This window comes from Cervus elaphus, chromosome 1 (genome assembly GCF_910594005.1).
Source record: "Cervus elaphus chromosome 1, mCerEla1.1, whole genome shotgun sequence".
NCBI classification, from domain to species: Eukaryota; Metazoa; Chordata; class Mammalia; order Artiodactyla; family Cervidae; genus Cervus; species Cervus elaphus.
The window spans coordinates 56,516,394-56,542,362 of record NC_057815.1 but is presented as its reverse complement, the minus strand read 5'-3'; the positions used below and the strand labels follow the sequence as shown (position 1 = coordinate 56,542,362).

The 25,969-nt window shown below is 40.1% G+C and overlaps 1 protein-coding gene across 2 annotated transcripts in view; it reads right to left on the bottom strand.

Annotated features, from left to right (window-relative positions):
* Nucleotides 1-25,969, bottom strand: part of DENND5A (DENN domain containing 5A) — a 92,775-nt gene that overhangs the window by 22,749 nt on the left and 44,057 nt on the right. For both annotated transcript variants that reach the window (XM_043903470.1, XM_043903479.1), the window contains exons 4-11: nucleotides 24,653-25,310; nucleotides 19,332-19,519; nucleotides 9,573-9,890; nucleotides 8,198-8,413; nucleotides 7,476-7,710; nucleotides 4,528-4,678; nucleotides 3,747-3,840; nucleotides 139-270 (exon numbers count right to left, since the gene is read on the bottom strand). In XM_043903470.1, the coding sequence (XP_043759405.1) occupies nucleotides 139-270; nucleotides 3,747-3,840; nucleotides 4,528-4,678; nucleotides 7,476-7,710; nucleotides 8,198-8,413; nucleotides 9,573-9,890; nucleotides 19,332-19,519; nucleotides 24,653-25,310 (1,992 nt within the window). The remainder of the gene's footprint in view (nucleotides 1-138; nucleotides 271-3,746; nucleotides 3,841-4,527; nucleotides 4,679-7,475; nucleotides 7,711-8,197; nucleotides 8,414-9,572; nucleotides 9,891-19,331; nucleotides 19,520-24,652; nucleotides 25,311-25,969) is intronic.

Here is a 25,969-nt window from a genome sequence, read left to right as displayed (position 1 = left end):
TAACAGGATCTTAACATTAGTACTATATCATTATATTAATAATATTTTAAAAATCAAGAGAAGAATGGTCAGCGCTAAGCCTTGGTCTCCACTTTGGCTGCCAAGGAAAATACACATTCAGAAGAGTCCACAGCTCACCTTGTTGCGACATTCCTTCAGCAGACCTTCCACAAACTTCCAGTTGGTCTGGGCAATCACTGACGGGGAGAGGTTGGACAGTTTGGGCTGGCGGATGGTGCTGCCCATATTCCTGGCTTCCTGGATGTACTTCTAAAGCAAAAGGAAAAATCAAAAACTTTGTGCCCATGCATACAAATCACAGGCAACCAGTACAGATGGGTGCCTGAAGAGGGCACTATCATCCTGCACTATCTTACTGCCTCATTCTTAGGCTCAGGGCAAAGTTTAAAAAGCAACACTTGTATCTTAGGGGAAACTAAGAGAACAGGGTGAATTCTGCTTTTTCTGACATAAAGCACTCCATGAGTGCTGGAATTATCTTGGCTTTAATGACACAAAAGGTAAAAAACACACAGCTGCAACATGTATGAGTGTGCAAACTCCTATGTGTGAACAAACCAACTCTAATCTCAGAGTACTATTGAGAAAAATCACTTTCCCCATCAAGCTGGGAGGAATTTAATCCCTCTGCTCATATCAAAGATATCCATCTTTGCTAAACTGTTGTAAAGTTGTCTCTGACTTTTTGTGACCCCATGGACTGCAGCACGCCAAGCTCCCCTGTTCTTCACTATCTCCTGGAGTTTGCTCAGATTCATATCCATTGAGTCAGTGACGCTAATCATCTCATCACCTGCCGCTCCCTTTAGCTTTCACCTTTAATCTTACCCAGCATCAGGGTCTTTTCCAATGAGTCCACTCTTTGCATCAAGTGGCCAAAGCAGTGGAGCTTCAGCATGAGTTCTTCCAATGAATATTCAGGGCTGACTTCCTTTAGGATTGACTGGTCTGATCTCTTAGCTGTCCAAGGGACTCTCAAGAGTCTTCTCCAGTACCACCATTTGAAAGCATCAATTTTTCAACACTCAGCATTCCTTATGGTCCAACACTCACATTCATACACTACTACTGGAAAAACCACAGCTTTGACTAGACGGACCTTTGTTGGCAAAGTGATGTCTCTGGCTTTTTAATATGCTATCTAGGTTTGTCATAGCTTTTCTTCCAAGGAGTAAGCGTCTTTTAATTTCATGGCTGCAGTCACCATCTGCAGTGATTTGGGAGCCCAAGAAAGTAAAATCTGTCACTGCTTCCACTTTTTCCCCACCTATTTGCCATGAAGTGATAGGACCAGATGCCATGATCTTAGTTTTTTAAATGTTGAGTTTTAAGACAGCTTTTTCAGTCTCCTCTTTCACTTTCATCAAGAGGCTCTTTAGTTCCTCTTCACTTTCTGCCATTAGCGTAGTATCATCCGCATATCTGAGGTTGCTGATATTTCTCCTGGCAATCTTGATTCCAGCTTGTGATTCACCCAGTCCAGCATCTTGCATGAAGTACTCTTGCATGTGTGCACACTCAAAACAACTGTATTTTCTGCTTTTCTATAATTTGCTGGTGATTCCCTACATGCTGTCTGTTTTAACACAGAACCCACATCAATGCAATTAACTGTTCACTGACACCTTCTCGGAACCCCAATTTCATAACCAACATTTGTACTCAACTTCTTTCTTGCCCATGTTTATTCCAGAAGTACAATTCTGTCCGTTCTATCTTCTGGCCCCTCATTCTGCCCCTACTACCAACCCTCAAGACTAGGCTTCAATTACTATCACCTGCACCACTGCTAGGAGAAGGCAATGGCAACCCACTCCAGTACTCTTGCCTGGAAAATCCCATGGATGGAGGAGCCTGGTAGGCTGCAGTCCATGGGGTCGCGAACAGTCGGATACTGCTGAGCGACTTCACTTTCACTTTTCACTTTCACACATTGGAGAAGGAAATGGCAACCCACTCCAGTGTTCTTGCCTGGAAAATCCCATGGATGGAGGAGCCTGGTAGGCTGCAGTCCATGGGGTCGCAAAGAGTCAGGCACGACTGAGCGACTTCACTTTCACTTTTCACTTTCATGCACTGGAGAAGGAAATGGCAACCCATTCCAGTGTTCTTGCCTGGAGAATCTCAGGGACGGGGGAGCCTGGTGGGCTGCCGTCTAAGGGGTCGCACAGAGTCGGACACGACTGAAGCGACTTAGCAGCAGCACTACTGCCATCTGCTTCCTAACTTGCTAGCTACCTCCAGTACCTCTTGCTTCCAAAATATTCTGCCCACGGTCTCCTTTACACAATCCACCACCACACTTTGGGTCCTGCCATCTCCTCTACTTGCAATGCTCATCTTTGTTCCTAACAATCCTATCATCCTCAAGACTAAAAGAGATGCTAGTTCCTCTAGGCAGTCTTGTTTGAGATTATCCCGGACAGAATTTCTCTAATCAGTAATCAAACACTGGCATGCCTCCCATACAGCTCTTTCAAAAGACTCTTCTACTAAAGACAGTTGCATACCTGCCTTTGTCCCCTTAATAAACTGGCATTCCCTGAGGACAAGGCTATCTCCTTGTCATTTTTATATTTCAAAGTGTTTACTATAGTGATTTTGACCAAGAAAACGTGCTCAATAAACCCTGCTGAAAGAAATACTATGGAGGTTAGGTGGAAGCCCTAGAGGAGACTTTAAAAATAACACCCACACCCTACACCCATTATGCCTTCCTCACAAAAACACTAAGTACAACTGTGCCCTATAAACCAGCAGTTTAAAATTCATGACCATACTTTGCAATTTTAATTTATTCATATTTAAAAAACAGCAAAAGCAAAATATTTTCCCATCCACTGTGGTGCTAGACATATACAAAAATAATATGCTTTACTTGACTTTGTATAAAATGCAAACTTCAGGGTCTTTTCTTAAAGAGAAGTTGCTGAAATAGGTTTCTGAAGCTTAAGCTCCATTTTCACAACTTCATTGCAACTCAGTAAGGCAGGCTCTGCAACTTGAGGTTTATAACTAGAAACTTTATTGGGAACAAGTTATAGCAGTGCTGAAAAACTCTGCTTACAAGCAATGAGGACTCAGGTCAATTCAAGAATCCTCAATCCCCAGGCACCTGATAATAATATTCCCTTGGCTCCTCTGAGAAAAAAGTCAAGATTACCTCTTTTAAATTAAGATGAAGAAAAAAAATCGGTAAAAAAGGCTTCTCCTCCCCAGGTTCAGAGATTTATAGCATTACCCCAAGTTCAGCTTTTCCTCCATCTCACTCTAACAAATTAACTTATTTTCTATCATACCAGACACACACAAAAGCCTCAAGAATTTTCAAAGGAATTTTTCCAAGTTGCAGAATCTTATCTCCTGATGTTCCTGTCACCCCTACCACTCTCCCTACACCTGGGAGAGAGTGAGTATCATGCATGAGTGACTACTGAAACAACAGTGAAAGGCTTTCTTCCAAGTATTGGGAGTATCACTAAACACGAGTGCAAGTCTGGCTCAGAGAGAGGATGCACGTGGTTAGTGGCTGCTGCCACCTGTGAACCACTGTACATTCTAGATTTGTCACAAGCCAGGCCCATATCAGGTATCAGGAACTAACTCATTATTAACTCTTCCCTGTGGGAAGGATGTCTGAATCAGATCAGAGACCAAGGACATAAGAAAGAGGAGGGTACAGCACGGTAACAGAGTCATTTCTTATCATTCTCAAGGTATCTTACCTCTCTCTGGTCATTGTCTAAACGCAGGTGTTCTGTGTGCTGCTTCTGCCTGTCTTTACGCCTCCACTGGGCAGGAGCATTCCTTTTTGTCCATCTGACAGAATCAAAGCAGACAATTAAGAATATTCTGCTAAGAAAGTAAGGTCAACTTACAGGAGAAAACTTAAACACCTAGGAACCAATGGGAAGCTACCAAGAAGTCACCAGAGGTAGCTCAGAAACCTTGATATAAGGGCAGCTTAAAGATCAGTGACTGGGCAATAAGGAGATATCTTTCCATGGAATCGAGATGTTCTCTCTCTTGAAACATCTACAGAAACTTCACTTGCAGATCCAAAGCTATTTTCACTCATCTCTGCCTGGCCTCCGACAAACTTATCTCCAAAAGTTAACAAAGAAAAATTCTGCTAAGTTACTGGGTTTCAGGTCAGACTCCAATTATTTCAACCACCACTTACTCTACTCCACCGCTTACAGCGCTAGCTAGGTGCTGTCTGGGTCCAGTTATGAGATTTGCAGATGATTTCAACCCATCTGCAGTCTGGCCTTTTACAGCTGCTGATACATGGAGCTATCCCAATTTGCACAGTGGAGACGGGAGCTGATGATGCTCTGTCACCTGTCTCCTTGTTTAAACAAGTGAACAACCTGGACAGTTTGTATCTTCTCCACATCTGCTTTACAAAAGTCAAGGTTTCCTAGAAATAACAGTCTAGGTCCAGATACTGTATGACCACTGTGATCTGGGAGCTAGACCAGGGAATCTCTGGGGTTGACTCACTTGTTGCTGGCTGGCCCAGTGGAAAGTACGTCAGACTGCAGCTTAGGGAAGAAGCCCGGCTCATACTTCCCCTGTCCAATCTTCATGTCAAGTAAATGGGGGTGAACCGCAGTATGATCAATTTTTGCCAGTCGCAGCTCAATTGCTTTCTCTGGATAAGAGTGAAAAAGAAAGTCTACTACTTTAAAAAATGTATCAAATTCTGGGCAATAAAACAAGTCTCAATAAATCTAAAATAACTTCAATCAGACAAAGTAAGTCCTGTGACCAACAACAATCATTAATACCTTAAAACTAAATAACACATTTCTAAATAAACCAGCGGTCATAAATCAAAAAAGGAAATAAAAGTATTTTGAGCTAAATAAAAAGGAAAACACAAAATAACAAAATTTGTGGAACTTCATTCTTTAAAAAAGAATTTCCAAGATCCCATCTAAGTGTCACGTTTTAAAGAATCTCTAAAAAGTTGCCATTAGCTATGTGTTTACCATTTTCCAATCAGACTGATTCAAGAAACTGAGATGTCCATGCAGAATGAGATGAGATAGCTGAGCTACTCTAGGCTAGAAATCTGAAGCCAGCGGGAAGAACCCTGAATGAGCATTGCTGGAGTACGTATCTCAGGAATATACCAATGGCATTACTCCTGGGAACAGAGTGTGTAGTTGCATGGAGGGTCTTTGATACTCATTTTTCTGAAATGAGTCACAGAAATGAGGGTTAGTTAGCTCTCCTTCCATATCCCAAACCCCACATTCTAACAAGACCACAAGAATTCATGTTCTGGCCACAAATGAGACCATATCAGTATTACATGTAATTCATATCAGTATTTGGTGTTCCACAAATGAATTACAGATGGGCTGAGGACTGACTGCTTCAACCTCTGGGCAGGAGAACAAGGCCTCAAGTCACTACAGCCTCTCATTTTAGTCCCCAGTATAAGCAGACTCCTCCCTTTAGTCCCACAATGTTACACTAAGTCGCTTCTGTTGTGTCTGACTCTTTGTGACTCTATGAACTATAGCTTGCCAGGCTCTTCTGTCCATGGGATTCTCCAGGCAAGAATACTGGAGTGGGTTGCCATTTCCTCCCCCAGGGGATCTTCCTGACACAAGGATCAAACCTGCATCTTTTATGCCTCCTGTATTAGCAGGCAGGCTCTTTACCACTAGCGCCACCTGGGAAACCCTCTGAAACCACAGAGCTATCTACAAAAGCAGGCTCCTGCTCTGGACACTCTTGGCTGAAGAAACAGACACACACCCAGGCAGGCCAGCTCTGCACACAGCACCAAGGCACACGTGTGCGGGCATGCAATCCCTGCTCCGTGGGGGACCAGCCTGACCAGCTCTAATGGGCAGACCTGGAGGACACTTCAGGATGTGGGTCTCCTGGGAAGAGGACATGCATCCTGACCAGGCAGGCCCAAATTCAAGGCTTCTCGGCCTTAAGTGGTAGACCTAGGCTCTCAAAGTCATATATAAATATTGTCACTTTCAAGTGTAACACAACATGAAAAGATTGGGAAGTCCTGCTTTAAAGTGATGGTTTAGGAGATCACTTTGCTCCCCAGGACCAAAGCCTTAAGCAGGGTTCTAGAATCTGAAACTGGATGTGCTCTAGGAGGCAAAGATGACTATGTCAGAGTACTCCACCTGTATGGGCAACATGTCCTCAAGACTTGGCCAAGAGGACTATCATCTTAATGAAAGGCCTGGAGCATGAGCTGAAAGATAAAGTCAGAAGGCTACCAAGCATAAGGTTGAGGAAGCCAGGACATTGTCCAAACTGTCACCACTTGTATCTTCAAAACCTAAAAAAATGCCTGGCACATTCATTCATTCATTCAGTAAGTACTTACCATACACTGGGCACGAAAATTTCTGTTTAGTAAATGAACAAACAAAACATACCAATAAGCTACAAGGACACTGAATATCACTCATGGAAGTGAGCACACTACTTAATTTGACACCTCAGGCTGAGACTATTCTCTAGCTAAAGTGATCCAGACAGAATCTCTGTAAACAAAAAGGTATACTCCACCATGCAAGTAGCAAACAACTTTTAACATCTATATGTTCTAGGTACAATGTTAGAGGACTGGGAGTAAGACAATGAGTAAATACAGTCCCAGATCTTAAATTGCTCCCTGATAATGATACCTCAGAACAGAGATTATAAAGGGGAGGCAAGAACAAGGCACCACAGAGCTTAGCAAAGAAATCAACTTAGCCTGAGCACATCAGAGAAGGCTTCAGAGGAAGAGAAACATCAGCTGGATTTCTGTTAGCAGCTTACTTACCCATAACTCACTCATCCCTTCTTTCTTGCTAACAGAATCTCAATACAGTTTGGGCTAATATTACACCAGGTCAATACTCACTTTCATAGTCTCCCTCGCACTTAACAGTAGTCACATAATACGCTTTTATGAGACAACAGAAGCTGTTGGGAATTTCTGGGAAAGCTTTTGCTTTCTGATATAAGAGGGAAAAAACAGCTGGCATCAACTTTCCCCTTTGCCCTGAATGTGAACATAGAAGGCCTCTTGTAACAATGAGGCAATAAGCATGAATATAATAAAAGTCAACATGTTAAGGATATCAGAGTGAAAAGATAGAATTTCATTTCCTACATTGCTGAGCAGCCGAACAACCACCAATTCTGCCCTTCTTGATAATTTGAGAACAATAACCCCCATTTATTTAATGTGCTGCTAATTAGATTCTCTAGTACTTAAGCAGGACCCATTCTTAACTGACACAGTGTTGAAGGATGAGAAAAAGTATGCCAGGCAAAAAAGAGGAAAGCATTACAGGCAATGGGAACAACTTATGCAAAAGGAGAAAACAAGAGAAAGAAGCTGACATGTTTAGGAATAAGGACATGTTAGTGATATAATCCAAGAGGCTAGAAAGCTAGCAACAAGGAGGCCTCACTTGCTTCATCCACAGTGGTACACTTCTGGTACATGGATGTGCGCAGAGTAGGTGTCCGAACATTCAACAGCCTGATCTTGTCTACTCGGGAGTCAAACACCCGGAGCACAGGATCTTTATCATCATCATCATGACACATGATTTTGTTGTCAATGAAAGAAGCAAACATCTGAGTCTCCAAGAATCTTGAGAGGAAAGGCAGGTAGGGCTCAGGCTGATCTGACAGAAAAGATGCCTGGTGGAACCAAAAGGAAACAGAGAGTCATCGAGAGGGAAGAGGTCATGTCAGCCTCAATCAACCAAGCCTACATACCCATGGGATTCAGTAAGTTAATTGTTCTCTGAAGCTTCCCAGGTCTTTATAAAAAGCAAAGCACAAAACCTCTTCATCATTTTAAAAAATTTATATATTTCAGATATCCTGAAACTTTGACACACTGGCCTAAACTTACTCAGGTAACCTACTGTGGCAATTAACGTTCCCAGAATCCTAATGTTCAACCTGCATGTGCATCTTTGCCTAAAAGACTGAAGGTAAATCACCTGATAGCAAAAACCAGCACTCTGCTCTAAAGCAACCACATTTTACCAACATCACAAGGACCAAGAACTTGTTTCCAGCATGTTTTATGGAAGAAAACCTCATCTTCAGTCACATCTTTAAGAGTCTCACATGTTCTCATTTCTTACCACCTCCCCAGCAGGACTATATTAATACTTACTTTATCAAAATTTTGCATCTGCTCCCTGTTGGTAAACCAGGACTCCTTATCCTGGCTGGGCTGAATGACAAACACCTCATAATCTGCAAACATCTGAGTGAAACGATTTGCAAAAACTTCCCGGATCTGAATGTTTAGCTGGTAAATTCTGAGTTCTTCTTCATCACACTGAACTTTGAGATCCTTATTGCTGCTGGGGTCATCACGAACTTCCAGCTACAAAAACAAAACAAAATAAAACAGTTGAGAACACCAAAATTTTTCTTTTTATCCCAAAGAAAGGCAACTCATCCTTTTTTCCCCACAAGAGTCATTTACTTTGTAGCAAATGGAGAAAAAAAAACAAAAGCGAAAAAATGGGGGGAAGAAAAAAGAATTCTGACATGAAGAAGAGATAAATGAGGGTGTTCCACTTGCAGGAATCCAGCAACTCAATGAAAGTGGAGAGAAATTCATTACAGGCAGAGAAATAGCAACAGAAGAAAAGGCACTAGTTATCTCAAGGGTCAGGAAAGAAGAAATTTGGGAAGGCAACAAGAAAATGATAATGCAAAGCACCAACGTTAGACTCTTGTTCTCCCTTCATCTCTTTTTCTCCCCCATATTAACGTTCCCTTTATCCCCCCAAATTTTTCCTTACTGGTCTCTTTTAACCTTTTTAATCTCTCTAATTATTTCTCTGCTCTTCTTTAACTGGCCATTATTTTTCTTTTTTAATATCTGTGCTACTAACAAACCAGGAAAATGACATGTTTCACACTGCACTAAAAAAAAAAAAAAAGCCCAACAAAATGATTACCCTATTTTGTTTATATGTAATTTAAGAAAGTGATATAACAGTGAGAATGGAGAGGGTGAAGAGATGAGTAAACAGCTATGGAAAGCAGACAGTCTCCTCAAAGTTAGGCAATGGAAAGCTAATACATCCCCGGGAAGAGCAGAGGCCTAGAATTGAAGAGGATCAGGTTCTAACTTCAAGTCAACCACATAGAGGCATTTAATCTTAAGCAAAACCCTCAAACTCTCTTAAGTCAACAATTCCTGCTCTATGTGCTCTAGGTTGCTGTGACACTCACCTGGCAATGGATCTGAAAGAGGTCCAAACTCAGACTGCCACCATCATCCCTCCAAGTCTCTCTGCTGCAGTGTTATGACAGCAGTTTCTCCTTGAGGTCCAAGTGAAAAGCTACCCAGATTTAGATTCAAGTAGCATTCACATAGGATCATGTTTGCCAGAGCCAAATCCAGAGTCTCCCACACAGAGCATCCTTTCACTACTCACAGGTATGCACTGCCCTGATCTGGGTACTTTCTTATCCTATACTTTATTTCACCAGGTCATCACCTTAGCTCAGACCCATATATAGCATCTTACCTTCTCCAGGCTCACCCCAGTCCTCTTGACCAAGGCCTGCAGGCGGGCGATAGTTTCATTCTCCTTGAGGAACTCATAGGAATGTAAAGGGGAGCCTGCGATGTTTCCATTCCTCTTGTCAGAGACGAGCTCAGAGGCCCGCAGCCTCTTCAGCTTGGAAGCACTCTCGCTACAGTGAAGGTTTCCTTCAGGCGGAATGCCAAATGCCATAAGAATCTCAGAGACTTCCTGGACAAACTCCAATTTGTTGGGAAACTGAGGCAAGTCCTCTGGTAACTCAATGAAGTGGTTGTCAATGTCCACAAAGCAGAGGTTAGCCTGGTAGTCAAAACAGGAGGAGGACTGTGAACAACTCCAGAGTTATCAGAGGAATAATGAATAAGACAGGAAAGAGCAAACATCTGCAATGGGCATAAGTTAGGTGTGGCATAAGGATGGGGTGGAAGGAGGTTGACCTGGGTCCTAATCCTGCCCTGATGCTTTCCAGTCTTGGGATCTTGGGAAAGTTATGAAACTCTGTTTCCTCAGTTATAAAATGAAGATAAAAATACTTCTCTTAGTGATAAGGATTATATAAGTACATAGATGTTTAGCATATAGCACCAAATTCTTCATAGTAAATGCTCACAGAATATTTGCTGAACTCACAAATTCTTACAACAGTAGAAAGAATACTAGGAGAGTGTCAGAAAGTCTGGGTCCCAGATCAGACTCTGTCACTATCTCCCTATATGACCCTGAGCATGCCAGTATTCCTTTCTGAGCCTCATTACTGATTTGTAGGATTTGGTGGCTGGTCTTGATTTCTGTGTTTTCTTCTGGCTTTAAGACTGCTTCTGAGAGGATACAGAGAGACAGTACTTTATACACTGCTGGGGAGGTAGGTAATCTGGATAAACAAAAAACAACCTGGCAATAGTTACCCTTATTTTACAGACAAACTGACACAGAGAGGTTAAGAAACTTGTCCAAAGTCACACAGTTAGTAAGTAGTACAGCTGGGATTTGAACTTAGCCTGACTTCAGTCGTACCCTCAAGCTCTTAACCATCCACTCTTCTCCTGAGAGGTCTTATACGTTTCTTGTTCAGTTACTTAAATATTTCATTCTCATCCCTGTTGGAATTTTCGAGTAATGCAGCTATAAATTAGAGAAGTCTTCTATCTGATTTGTATATTTATCTTATAACCATGAACCTGCTGTAGCCAAGACAACTGTCATTTGCTTCACTGCAGAGCATTATTATGTGCTTAATTAAGCATTTGTTATAACAAGGATAAAGAGACAACCAACATCAAGGATTTAGGACAGTGTTAGTATACAATAAACGTCAATCAACACTTATTATCACTGTGGAATATAAAATTTCAATAAATGAATATACCCACAAGTACACACTATATATTATTAAATAGGAAAATTCCATAATGAAAAGATGCTAATAACCCCCACATTTGTAAATTTAATGTAAAATGGTTTTAAATCCCAGAAAGATTTTTACTTTTATGAAGGGCATATCTGATGAACTGACTGAATCTTACCTAAAAAAAATAAAAGAAATAAACAGCCAAGAAAATTCTGAGGCCACACTTACGGCAGAAAGTGAAGAACTGAAGAGCCTCTTGATGAAAGAGAAAGAGGGGAGTGAAAACGTTGGTTTAAAACTCAACATTTAGAAAAATAAGATAATGGCATCTGATCCCATCACTTCACAGCAAATAGATGGGAAAACAATGGAAACAGTGATAGGCTTTCTTTTCTTGGGCTCCAAAATCACTGCAGATGGTGACTGCAGACATGAAATTAAAAGATGCTTGCTCCTTGGAAGAAAAGTTACGACCAACCTAGACAGCATATTAAAAAGCAGAGACATTGGTTTGCCAACAAGGGTCCGTCTAGTCAAAGCTTTGGTTTTCCCAGTACTCATGTATGGATGTGAGAGTTGGACTATAAAGAAAGCTAAGTGTCGAAGAATTGATGCGTTTGAACTGTGGTGTTGGAGAAGACTCTTGAGAGTCCCTTGGACGGCAAGGAGATCCAACCAGTCAACCCCAAAGAAAATCAGTCCTGAATATTCATTGGAAGGACTGATGCTGAAGCTGAAGCTTCAGTACTTTGGCCACCTGATGCAAAGAGCTGACTCATTTGAAAAGACCCTGATGCGAGGAATGATTGAAGGCAGGAGAAGGGACAACAGAGGATGAGATGGTTGGATGGCATCACCAACTCAATGGATATGAGTTTGAGCAAGCTCCAGGAGTTGGTGATGGACAGGGAAGCCCAGCATGCTGCAGTCCATGGGTTCACAGAGTCGGACACAACTGTGCAGCTGAACTGAACTGCCTGGCTGGATTCTAATACAGATGTAAAACAACAATCTGCTGGAAAAGAATAGTCTTGAACAGACCAATCTATTGTGGATGGATCGTTCAATAAATGTTTTGGGGACAAATGGACATTTAGAAATGTTAAAAGTATAATATCATACTCCAAAATAAATTTGAGATAGACTGAAGATTTAAATATAAATAAAGCCACTTTATGTCATAAAAAAGAATTTATACCTTTCAGAGACACATATGAAATATATGATGACCTAATAATGTTGTGTGAGATTTGCTTCAAAATAATCCAGTAGGATTCATCCAGTAGGGTAAATGGGGAAAGGGTGGAGGATACAGAAAGAAGAATGGCCATGAGTTGATTATTATTATGCAATGATGGATGCTAGCCTCTCTATTTTTACATATGTTCAACATTTTCCATAACAAAAAGTGAAAAAATAAAAACATTCACAAAAGTATTAAAAGAAAATATAAATGATTACTATTATGCCTTAGGGTAGAGAGTTGGGCTTTTTAAACTTTGGTGGTGGTGATGGTAATAGTGGTGTAGTCACTAAGTCGTGTCTGACTCTTGTGACCCCATGGTCACAAAGGTTAAAAACCTTGTATAAATACTGCCATTAAAAGAATTTAAAAATAATCTGGGAAACAATAATTGTCATACATAACATGTAAAAGATTAATATTCAAAGAAATTATTGAGATAAAGCTAATTCACCCAGCTGGAAAATGGTTATGAAAGGCAAACAGAAGAAGTTTCTGTTAATTTCAAATATATGAAAAGATGTTCAGTTTCACTAATAAACCAAGAAATGCAAACAAAATATTTTTTACCCACTAGGTTAGCAAAAATGTAAAAGATTTACAGTGTCCAATGCTGGCAAAGTTACTAGGAAACAAACACTGTTACTGGGAATGTGAGTTGACAACTTTCTGGGAACAATCTTAAAGACATTATTTTTTTTTAACCAGTCCAACCCAGAAACTAGAAATTACGAATATTTTTATCTACCAATGTACTTCTCCCCAACCTACACAGTTTCACCCCCAGGTAATCACTATCCTGAATTCTTTTTTTTTCACTATCCTGAATTCTATGTTTGTTATCTTTTTGCCTTTTTTAACACATATGTATATATGCCTTTAAATTTTTTGCTTGTGTTAAATTCTGTAAAAGGATCACTGTACTTTAAGTAGTCTTGTGGTACTACTTTTCTTCACTCAACATTAAGTTACTAACAACCAGCCATTTTGTTTTCTGTAACTACACATTATTCATTTTCACTCTTATACAATATTCCACTGGGTATATATACAACAATTTATCAATCTTCTCATCAAAAGGCCTTCAACTAGCTTCCTGTATATTGCTTTTACACTGTTACACATGTTTTCTTGGACACATGTGCAAGATCTTCTCTTGGTTATATCCTAGGAGTGAAACTGCTATGTCATAAGGTATGCAAATGTTCAATTTTACAAGATAAGTCCTAGCTGCATTCCAAAGTGGTTATAACAATTTATATTTTTGCCAACAATCTAAAGTGATCCTACTAATAATCCAAGTATTTTCCAAAACTTGGTATCATCAGATCTCTTAATATACCCACTTGAGTTCAGTTTAGTCACTCAGTCGTGTCCAACTCTTTGTGACCCTATGGACTGCAGCATGCCAGGCTTCCCTGTCCATCACCAACTCCCAGCACTTGCTCAAACTCAAGTTCATCAAGTCAGTGATGCCATCCAACCATCTCATCCTCTGTTGTCCCCTTCTCCTCCTGCCTTCAATCTTTCCCAGCATCAGGGTCTTTTCCAATAAGTCAGTTCTTCGCATCAGGTGGTCAAAGTACTGGAGCTTCAGCATCAGTCCTTCCAATGAATATTTAGGACTGACTTCCTTTAGGATTTTAGGATTTGACCTCTTTGCAGTCCAAGGAACTCTCGAGTCTTCTCCAGCACCATAGTGCAAAAACATCCATCCTTCGGCGCTTAGCTTTCATTATGGTTCAACTCTCACATCCATACATGACTACTGGAAAAACCACAGCTTTGACTAGATGGACCTTTGTCGGTAAAGTAATGTCTCTGCTTTTTAATATGCTGCCTAGGTTGGTCATGGAGAAGGCAATGGCAACCCACTCCAGTACTCTTGCCTGGAAAAGCCCATGGACAGAGGAGCCTGGTAGGCTGCAGGCCATGGGGTCGCTAAGAGTCAGACACGACTGAGCGACTTCACTTTCAGTTTTCACTTTCATGCACTGGAGAAGGAAATGGCAACCCACTCCAGTGTTCTTGCCTGGAGAATCCCAGGGGTGGGGGAGCCTGGTAGGCAGTCGTCTATGGGGTCGCACAGAGTTGGACATGACTGAAGCAACTTAGCAGCAGCAGCCAGCAGCAGCAGGTTGGTCATAGCTTTTCTTCCAAGGAGCATCTTTTAATTTCATGGCTGCAGTCACCATATGCAGTGATTTCGGAGCACAAGAAAATAAAGTCAGATACTGTTTCCATTGTTTCCACTTGAATGGGTACATTTAATTTACACTTTCCTGATTACAAGAAATGTGTATTTTTTATGCAATCCCTCTTCATATGCTTAGCCCATTTATCTATTGGGTTGCTCATCTTCTTACCGATTTGCAAGAGTTCTTTATAATCTGATGCCAACTCTTTATAGGCTGTATGTGTCCTACACATATCTTCTCCTAGCTTTTATCTTTTCATTTTAAAATGTCTTTTTCTTAATTAAAGAAATCAAATTTGTTAATCTTTTATTTTATGGAAAGTATTTTCTTCATCTTGTTCACAAAGTCCCTACCCCGAGATCAAGACTGTATTAATGTTTTCTTCTAGAAGATTTAAATTTTTGCTTTTGACACTTAAATGCTTATTCCATCTCAAGTTGATTTTGTTAAACGATTAAGGTAAGAATCCTTTTTTCCCTATGGACAAGCAATTTTTCCAGCTCCATTACTAAAAAGTTCTTTGGCATGGTATGTTTATTATATATCAAAACGCTGTTCCACTGTTTCTGCTATTTATCCCTATATCAGTAAGTCTTATATTCTAGGAGGCAGGCAGACCGTACAGTAAGTCCAGCTTTATCTATCTAGTCCACAAACTCTCAATCTATGAAAACTTCATGTTTTAACATGTCCATGTGCCATGTATGCATTCTTTCAATACATATTTGCTGAGTGCTTAAATTACTCCATTAACAAATCTATAACTAAAGAGAACTTTCCCATAACCAAGATTCAAAAATTAGAAGAATCACTTTAAATTCTACCTTCCAGAGTTCTTCCACTAGAAAACAACTTTAAACCCTTGTTAAATGCTTCCTTGTTAAAGAGCTAATACATGTTTAACACCTAAAAATAACACCTACTTTTATGTTTATTCCTTTAAGATTTTAAAATCATAAATGCCTTTAGGATCAAGCAATTAAAAAATACAGTAAAAACAGAATTAAATCATCTAGTCTTGAAAATCACCTGCCTCACAAGCCTTGTCCATACAGCTAACAGAAGAAAGCACTGTGACCCCTCCCCCCAGAGGCACATAGTGCAATTATTTATCCTCTTGGTTCTCCTCTCTTTAGAGGGGGGAAAAAAACAGTTTGTTCAATAGGAAACACAGAGGCAACTAAACACCACTATATCCACTCAACAATGCTTGGCTGCCGTTTCTCCCACTGCTCTTGACCAAACACAGAACATCTGCAAAGAATCTGATAAACTCCAAATGCTGTATCCACATATTGCAGATACTCCTGGACAGAGGTGGCTGGAGAAAAGAAAGCAGCTCAGGCGCACTTCGGGGGTTAAGACAGGAGCCTCTGAGACAACACTACTAGCCATTCTTCGCCGAGTTGGGCTGAGGCTGGTAGGGATAAGAAGGCAAAATGAAAAGGCCATTCAGCTACCAGTCTAACATGACAGCTTCATGCTCTTTCCTGTCAGGACACAGAGGACTCTGCCAAACAGAAGTAACTTGAAATCTACCTCAAAGCCCTTTCCTTATCTGAAAAAAGGCTAACTCCTGCAAACAGCTTGAGGGACAAGAAGAAGCTTGGAAGAGGCACTGAACCCAAGTGATTAGTTTTCTTCAGTTAACCTTCTGTCTCGTCGGGAGAGGCCACGGGAAGACTTAGCTACTCTGGGGCAGTGATCACATGGATATCCCAAACCACAGAAGTTTCCTAAATCCCTTCCTGCAAAAGGTCACAATGGTCTTTCCCAGCCCTGACTTCCTAGCACCAAATCACAGACAGCCTCACTGGTTAGTCTCAAGAGATTACTGGGGGAAAGGTACTGAAAAAGTATCCTGAAAAAGAAGGAAAGAAAGAGGGACCCAAGACAGAAAGAAGGAACACCCCTTCCCCCAACACAGTTGTGGAGGAACTGCCTCCTTCCTGTGCTCAGACAATGAAATCCAAAAGAGAAGCACAGGACAAAGAAAGCTTCACAAAAGCAGCACAGCACTCTCACTTGCTCAGGGCCAGCTGAGCTCATGTGTTGGTGTAAAAAGAAACAAAGGGCTTTTCACAGACTTCTGATGCCCAAAGATGGGGCAGCAACTGATGAATTCTGACTTGGGAGGTTAGGGAATGTACACTCTTTATGTCTCTGGATAAAGTCTCTTTTATACATCAAGTGTGCCCGACCCCACTACCCTAATGATGCCCACTTGCAAAGGCCTAAGTGAATTTCCCAGCCTTAGTCATCTCTGGGTGGTAAAATCTGAGGTAATTTTTTACTTTATACCCTGTGCACTATTAGAATTTGAAACTATAAACGTATCATCTCTGAGACATCCTAAAATTATCTTTCAAAAATATTATCACTCTCCATTCATTATGTGTACCTTTGATGATGTTTTGCTCCTTGAGAAACCTTGTCATTCCTTACCAGCCTAAAGTTTACCACAGGGACTACACAGACTCAGATATCCCAGAGGTCATCTGCTAAAAATTAAGGTAGAAAATATCCAGCTGTGTAACTATCCCCACAAACACATGATCTTCAGAGGGACTGGCTGGATGAAGTGGGACTCTGAAACCCTAGAACTGCTTATAAAGTACACACAGGTATTGTCCAACCTACCACTCCTTCTTAAGGGGACCACAAGGAGAGGCAGAGTACAAAAGATGCAGCAATGGTGGCGGTTGCAAAAGTGGAGGCTCCAACATCCCAGAACAGAGTGAGATTCTGGGTTTCTCAAACAACCCACAGTTTCTCAAACAGTACTGTTAAGAAAACTGCTGGTCTCCCAGCAGCCTCTTCACACACCCACATACACGAAGCACACACAGAAGGATACCGAGAGACCCTACAGGAAATAGAACTTGACCGCAAGTGTATAACCAGCTGATGCCAAAGATGAAAATAAAACAGAAATCTGGCTTCTTGCCTAGTGACCTATTTATCAGATCATGCATGCCTCTTTGCCTTTCTACCTTCAATCATTTCTATTGTTATTCTTATTTGACTTTTACAAAATTATAGTTAGGTTTACCAGTAAGAAGTGTCAATATTAAATATGCGATCATTTAAAGCAACAACAAAAAGCTCTGCACACTCCAATCTTTGATATCTACTCTTCAGGCATATGTATCAGTAGACAAATACATATAAAAACCCAATACTCCAAAATGCAATGGCTTTCTCCATCATTGTGAAAGTCAAAATGGAGTCAGTATTGCTAAGAGAGATCTCTAAAATGGAGTTAGGAGGCCACTAAGGAAGTATCATGTTTGCACAACTCAGTCTGGATGGATTCAGAACTTTTGACCTGATAAAGTCACCCAGAACACCTCCAAAATCTCAAGATACTAAAAGGCCCTTACCCTTAAACAATTTGTGACAGTCTATATATTTATAGGACCCCTACCCTAAAATAACTTGCAATTTCTTAAGGACAAATATTCTGACTTAGATTAGAGTCGATCACAACTCTCACAGGGCAACTTTTAACAACTTGATGGTTTTTTGTCCTTATAAGGCCCTGATTCTTTCTCTTCCTTGGAACACTCTTTCAGGGTTACCAAATCTGAGTCTCCCCAATTGCAAATCTTAAGTCCCCAAATAAACTCTGTTCTTTTTGCAGACTCCTGAATTTTTTTTTTTAGCTGACACCATTTAGATCTTTTCTTTCTTAGTTCATCTTGTCCCACCTCAAAAAGCACAAAGCACTATGGAATCAAAGAAGCATAGGAGGTAGAAAAGCAAAAACTACAAAGAAGAAATTCTGATTCTAAAACCAAAGGAAAGAGAAAAAGAGATGCATCTGAAAATAAATTAAATATTACAGTTATGATCTAATTATCAGGATTGTTCATCACGGTGGCTACCCAGACATGCCCAACAACAAGAGGCTGCTCAGACCCACTTCCGTAAGAATGGTCTCTTCTTTGGAGGTCCTTTTACTCACATTCCTCAGTTATACATAAAAATCTTCCCCCAAAAATCATTGGTAAAGGAATGAGACCGTTGTGTGAATACTCCAAAGTGTTCTTCCCAGGCCTTTCCACTGACTATGAAATTCAGAGTAGTAAAGCCCAATTCCCCCAGCTAGTTTCATACCAGCCACCAAATGACCAAAAGAGGTAGATGAGTTTTACCTGTAATTCTAGGAAAATAAACAGTGAACAATCTTATTTCTAATGGGCTTTAAATTTATTTTAGAATGAAGTGCTAAATAAAGAAATACTTATTTCTAATCAGTTATTTTAGTATTTGAAACAACAGAAAAGACGAACAGGCCATTCTCACAGCAAGAGAGGAAAAGCATTATCTCAAGGCCTTCATTATCTTGAGCAAGGAAAATTTTCAAAGATGTCTCAGTACTACAAGAATCACTATGATCTGGTCAACTTTTACAGAGCAACTGTGGCCTATAAACGAAAATCAATGATTTATTAACACAAGTCTGGCTACTAAAGTAGCTATAAAATTATATTATGTGGAATTTATTTAAATAGTATGAAATAGTATAGAAATAAAATACAATTTAAATGTATGATAACTGTTGAAGCTAAAAGTATTGCAAACAGATTCACTATGCTACTCTTCCATGTAAATTTAAAATTTTACATAATAAGATTTTCTAATAAATGTCTTAAAAATACGTAAAATACTATGTTTGAAAAAATGTGCATGTAAAAGGCAGTTCATAATAGTATAAACACAGAGATTACAATAAACGTATGTCAGGTGATAAACAAGTGTTTCCGGAATGATAGAAATTGAGCTAAATGTTATTATTTTTACTTTTTCCCTGGAAAGTTATTTATGTTCTCCAAAATAAAAGAAAATAAACTTGGTGATACCACCCTGGACTCATCCCAAAGCCCTTCTCTCCCAAATCCTGTATCAGGGCCACAGGCACCAGCACCCAAGCTCCAGGTTTCTCTTACCTCTTGAGGCAGCTCCAGTTTTGACCGGTCATCCAAGCCATTGGAATGCAAGCCCATCAAGTACGGCACAGGAGCATCTAAGAAATGTAGGAGAGAAGCCGGGAGAATAGGAACATAGACATGCTGCCACTGGAAAGGAAACATGAGAGCTGTAATTGTCTCCGCCACAGTCATCAGTCGCTGGTAATCTAGGTCAAAAAAATAAACACATACACACAAACCAGTCAAAAACAAGGCATCTGCTTCTCCAAGAGTAATTAAAAGTTCTTAATACAATTTCACACATAGAAAGAACAGTATAAACTTCAGCAAGGGTATGCTCAGAGCATGATTCCCTTATGGGTATCAGAGAGACAACCCAGAAACCTCAGTGGACCACATGCTGAAGTATACCCCCAACACACACACAGGTCCATGCCCGTTATAACATTTAATAGAAATACAATAGAAATCATAAATGGCACCTTGCTCTAAATACTAAATGAGAATGTTAAGTAGATTCTCTTAAGTAGAAAGAGGGTAGAGAACTAGAACAAAAAGAAAAAGAACTGTGGTCTGGTTTCTATTCAGCATGAATGCCAAACACCTCATTTACCACTTACATGCATCTGCATTCTATAAAGATCTGATGTGAACTTTGCCATCAAGATCAAGCCCAAAGAACCACCAACCAAGTAGAAGCTGGTTTTATACCTTTAGCCAGGTCTGCCCCCAACCTGACAACTCAGCCTGAATGAAAACAGTATGAAAGTATCATTTTAACACTTTGATAAAAAGCTTCCCTAAAACTTGACAGACCCAGAAGACTGATTTTCATTACTCAAAAGCCTATTCTAGGTCAGAGAGCATAGCTTGGAAGAGAAGGCTTATGCTCAAAGTTTAGGGTTTTTTTCAGGATGCAATTTCTAGACTTTTTTTCTTTTTTGTTTGTTTTTGGAGTTGTTTTATTTTTTAAAGGAGCAAAGTCAACACAACAGATTTATTAAAATCAAAATTTAACAAGTTACTATTTACAAATGGTATGATGGTTTCAGATACTTACGGACAAAGTAGGAACAAAAATTTTAAAACCGTATGAGTAATATCCTCCTGGAACGGTTGATTTCAAATGAGTGAGTTTTCACAGGGGTTATGCACTAAAAACTCAGCCCACCATTTAAGCAAATCACATCTTAAAGGAGTTATAAGTTAACAAAAAGCTTTCCAGAAAATGAAGACAAATGAGTAGGAAGTGAGCAGAAGCTGATATGCATCAACTAGATAGAGAAGTTTTAGCAAAGCATCCTGTGTGGTCACCAATAAAACTCTGGAGCAGCTTACACGTTGTTCCTGGCTAAGCATGACCTGGAAATAGTTTTTGGTTTTTTTGTTTAACTAGTAATGCAATAATTAAAAACTGATGACTAAAACTTCACCATCTCAAACATTTACAGGTAGCCCTCTGCTTCCCTGGTGGCTCAGCTGGTAAAGAAGCTGTCTGCAATGAGGGAGACCTGAGTTCAATCCCTGGGCTGGGAAGATCCCCTGCAGAAGGGAACAGCTACCCACTCCAGCATTCTGGCCTGGAGAATCCCATAGACTCTACAGTCCATCAGGTTGCAAAGAGTCAGACACGACTGAGTGACTTTCATTTCACTTCACTTCACTCTCTATCCACAGTTCCACATCCAAGGATTCAAACAACCATGGACTGTTCATTCTTATAGTACATATTTATTGAAAAAAATCCACATATAAGTGGATCCATGTAATTCAAACCCATGTTTTTCAGTGTCAGCTGTTTCACCCAGTTTTAGTCAAGAAACATGGGCTTCCCAGGTGGCACTAGTGGTAAAGAATCTGCCTGCCAATGCAGAAGACACGGGTTCCATCCCTAGGTCAAGAAGATCCCCTAAAGGAGGGAATGGCAACCCACTCCAGTTTTCTTGCCTAGAGAATACCATGGACAGAGTACCCTGGCAGGCTACAGTCCATGGGGCCACAGTCTGACACAACTGAGCGACTGAGTACAGTCAAGAAACAGTAACTAAAAAAGCAACAAGACTTACACAAGTCTATACATCACCCAGAGACAGGACTCTGAAACATCATTATTCAGAACAAGTTGCAAAGTGAAGCCTCAGGAACCACACTTAGTCAACAGAGGCTTCTCTTGTTTGTTCTGCAGTGTTTAACAAGAACACTGTTACCATTGTTTAAAAATCAAAAACTTCACATAAAAAATCTGGGTCCTCATGAAAAACTGGAAGATCTAGAAACATCAGGCCAGGATTTCCACAGGAATTAATTGGAGCTAACTACTGGCTGTCCATTTTAGACAGGGTATATGCTCTTCAATTCAATACAGTCTCTATTACTTCAAATCATATCCAGAATCCAACCATTTCACACCACTTTGCTGTTACCTCCTTAGTGAAGAGACAACATAGAGTCTCACTTCGATTATTACAGTGGTCTCCTAACTAACATTATTCAGACTGCCTATGGACCAGATCTGGGACAATTTGAGCTCAAAATAAAAATAATTAATTATAGTAATGGACGATATAACCTACTGAATAAAATAAAAATCTCTGAGTCTATACAATAATAAACAAGGGAGAATGAAATGTTCTTCCTCACAGTAAAAAGCAACCAGCCTGGTAACTAACTCAGACTAGAATTATCAAAGGATGCTAAGGCTATTAAGTAAAACTTTGAAGAGCAACAATAAATTTATAGGATTTCAAAGTATAAACCCACAAATTAGTTATTAATTACAAAGGGAAAAAAATGGTAACGTTCAGTTAAGAAATTCAGCAGACATCATCTTAACCAAGTGATCAAATTAACATTATCAAAAATGGGACAAGCGAACATCATGTGCCTCCTATGATAAAAATAGACCTGGTGTGCCTCTTGATATAATGCACTGAGAGAACCACTACATCACTTCTGTGACATCATAGCCAAAAATGTATAACCTGAATCTAGCCAGAAGGAAACATCAGAAGAAAAACCCAAATGGAGGTTCATTCTACAAAATACCTTGCCTGTACTCTACAAAAACGTCAGTCATGAGAGACATGAAGAATTGACTACTAAAAGCAATATGCATACTGCATATGTTACTGGACTAAAATTCTGGACCAGGAATTTTTTTTTTAATTATCATTCACTTTTATGTGGAGTCTAAGATATTAAACTAGATTATAACAAAAAAGAAACAGACTCATAGATATAGAGAACAAACAAATGAGAGGTAAAAGCTATTATGTATAAAATAAGCTACAAGGACCTACTGTACAATGCAGGGAACACAGGGAAAATTGTCTGTATTCGCTGACAATATTTTATAACAACTACAACTGGAATATAACCCTTAAAAATCATGAATCACTATAGTGTACACCTGAAACTTATATAATAGTGTATCAACTATACCTCAATTTTAAAAAATTTATCATAAGGGACATTATTGGACGATGGTAAATAAAACCTGAATACAGTATTATTATTTTGCCAATGTTAAATTTTCTAAATTTATTAATCATATTATGGCTACATTAAAAAATGTTCTTGTTCTTACAAAATAAAAGCTGAAATACTAAGGAATCAAGGAACATGGAATCTACAATGACTCTCAATGGTTCATTTATGTTCACACACATACAGAGATACACAGGGAATGATAAAATACACCCAAATGTTAACAATTGGTGAATTGTGGGACAGTATACAAGAGTTCTTTGAACATTTCTTACAACTCTTCTATAAGCCGGGAATGATTTCAAAACAGAAAGTCAAAAATCTTAACACCTCCAATGACTAAACATCTCAGAGTAACAAAGTCCTTACAGTGGCCTATAGGACTCTACAATTTGGCCTCCTGTTAAGTCTCTAACACCATCTGCTATTAAGCGCCGCTCTCTCACACCATTATATCCATCAGGCACCCTCACTATTCCTGGACATACCAACTACATTTTTGTCTCAGAACCTTTCTATTTCTTGTGCTCTTTGCCTGGAAAACTTTCCCTACAAACATTAACATGGATCACTCAGAGATGCCTAATCTAATCACTCTATTAAACACTGGAATTTCCCTTCCCCCAACACTACCCTCTTTACTGTTTAACTTTTTATTCAAATCACTATATTATTTTTATTAGCACCCGACATACTATACATTTATCTATTTAATCACCTCTCCAAAAAAGAAAGGGGTGGGGGGAATTCCCTATAGGCCCAATGATTAAGATGTGGTGCCTCCATTGCCAGGGCCTAGATTCGAGGTTTGGATTAGGGTTGGGGAACGAAGAGCTCACAAGCCAAGCAACCAAAAATCACCTCTCTTTCCCAGTAAAATGTAAGTTCTATTATAGCAGGAATGTTTATCTATTTTGTCCACCCTGAATCTCTAGCCCCTAGAATAACGGCTGGCACACAGCACACTCTCAGTAAATATGTATTGAATGAACGAATTTTATGTTACTTAATTCACTCCCTTAATATTTTTTCCTTCTGCTCTACTTTATTGTTTTGTCCAAATCCGCTGCTCAAAATCACTTAACCTCTCATTTATAAAAACAATTCAGTTATAACAAACAACAGAAAAAAGCAACACATCCTCATTTTCTCAAATATATTTTTTTCAAATATATGAAGGGTGATCACTACTGTCAGGCTGAGGAAGGGGCAGAAACAACTCTGCAGAGTGATAGGACAAACTGGTAGAAAGTGCGTCCCACAAACATCAACTCCTGCCTCCTCTTTTTAGCATCAGTCAGACTTCAGGAGGGAGGGTTCCCCTCCCAGACTGGAGAGTCCAGCAAAAGGCCATGATGATAGTCAGTAAGAAATGGTAGACCTCTCATGTTCCATTAGTTTACCACCCAGCGTGTGTGCATGCTAAGTCACTTCAGTCGTATCTGACTCTTTGGTACTGTATGGACCATAGGCCGCCAGGCTCCTCTGCCCATGGGATTCTCTAAGCCAGAAAACTGGAGTGGGTTGCCATTTCCTCCTCCAGCGCATCTTCCCAACCCAGGGATCAAACCCACATCACTTATGTCTTCTGCCTTGGCAGGTGGGTTCTTTACCACTAGCGCCACAAGTTAATTTAGTTGATGCTAAATAGGGAATTCTATATTTGTTCTTTGCAATTGGTTGAAAATTCACATACTTGGAATTTACAAAAGCTGATGAGTCATGGAAAGCAAAAGATCTGGATTCTGCTCAAACTCTAATAGCCCTTGGCCTTTACAGTCACCCCCACTGTTACCGGATATGGAAAAAAGAGGCCCTATGCAGGAAGAGAGCTCTAGTAAGCACTGACTTACGCTGTGAGTAGAGCAGGATTTGAAACTCCAGAAGGGCACAAGTAAAAAGTTGAAACACATTCTCCACCCCAAGCAGTTCAAAGACCTCTTTGACAGGAAAGTCGAACAGGGGAAGCTCACTGGTACTTGGTCTCTGGCAGACGACTGGCCCATAGACCCCGGAAAACTTCAAGGACCGGCCAGGAGGTGGGAGTGGCACCTCATATAGTACGTTGTATATGTAGCTCTCAAGGGGCAGTGGAGGGGGCTGAGGCGAAGTAACTGCCTGGTGAAGCTGTTCCAGCACACTGCGACATGCTTTCATGAAGGACATGGGCGTGATGAGGCAGATGCACTTAGAGACGTAGAGTGTATCCCGGCTAATGTCATAGGAGTTGAAGCGCTGCAGCTTGGTCCCAGGAGTGCCATCACCATCCTCCATGCCACTGAGGTCTCGGCCATCAGCAAGTGGAGCATGGAGGACATCATACTCCGCATTATGCATGTGGTAGAGGGTCTGCATTGCACTGCAGATCTGCTTGCTAGTCACCTCCTCATAAAACGTGAGAGCAAACCCAAAGGTCCGAGAACCATCCTCCCTAGTGATAATAAAGGCATGGAACTGAGGTTCCCTGGGATCAGCCTGGGTCTTGAATGCCAGCCCTTTGGGCATGCATAGCTGTAAAAGACAACAAGAAAATAATGAGTGAGAACACACTGCTATTCCTCTTCTCAGAACACCATCACTACTTATTTATTAACACTTAAAGAGCACCTACTATGCTCTTGGAATATCAAGTCCAACACAGTAAACTATTTGCCCTAAAGAACTCCCATTCTAAGACACACACATAACTAAAATTACAGTGTAGTTATCAAGGCTATATAGAAGTATACACAAAGTATCAGAGGAACACAAAACAACTCAGTCTCAGTCTTCATCAGAAAAGGCTTCAGAGATGAGCTTATGCCTGAACTCATTAGGTAGACAAGAGAAAGAAGGGTATTTCATGGGCACAAAGAAAATGCATAAAGGAGGTTAAAGAAAGCTTGGAGAATTTAGGTAGGTGGTCAAGCATGACAGCATGTATTAGGAGATGATGCTAGAAACATCTAAAAACCAGATAGACACAACTTTATACCTAAAAATAAACCAAGTTTTAGACTCTATCCAGCTCACAAGATTCTGTCATCGACAAAATCTTCTCTTTTCAGAGGAAAAAAAAGGGGGGGAGGGGGGAGATGTTCATTTCATACAATGCAAAGAGATGACACAATCAGGATAAAGATGTACTTTTTTCACTTTAACTCACACGGGTTATATAAAGAAACTGAATA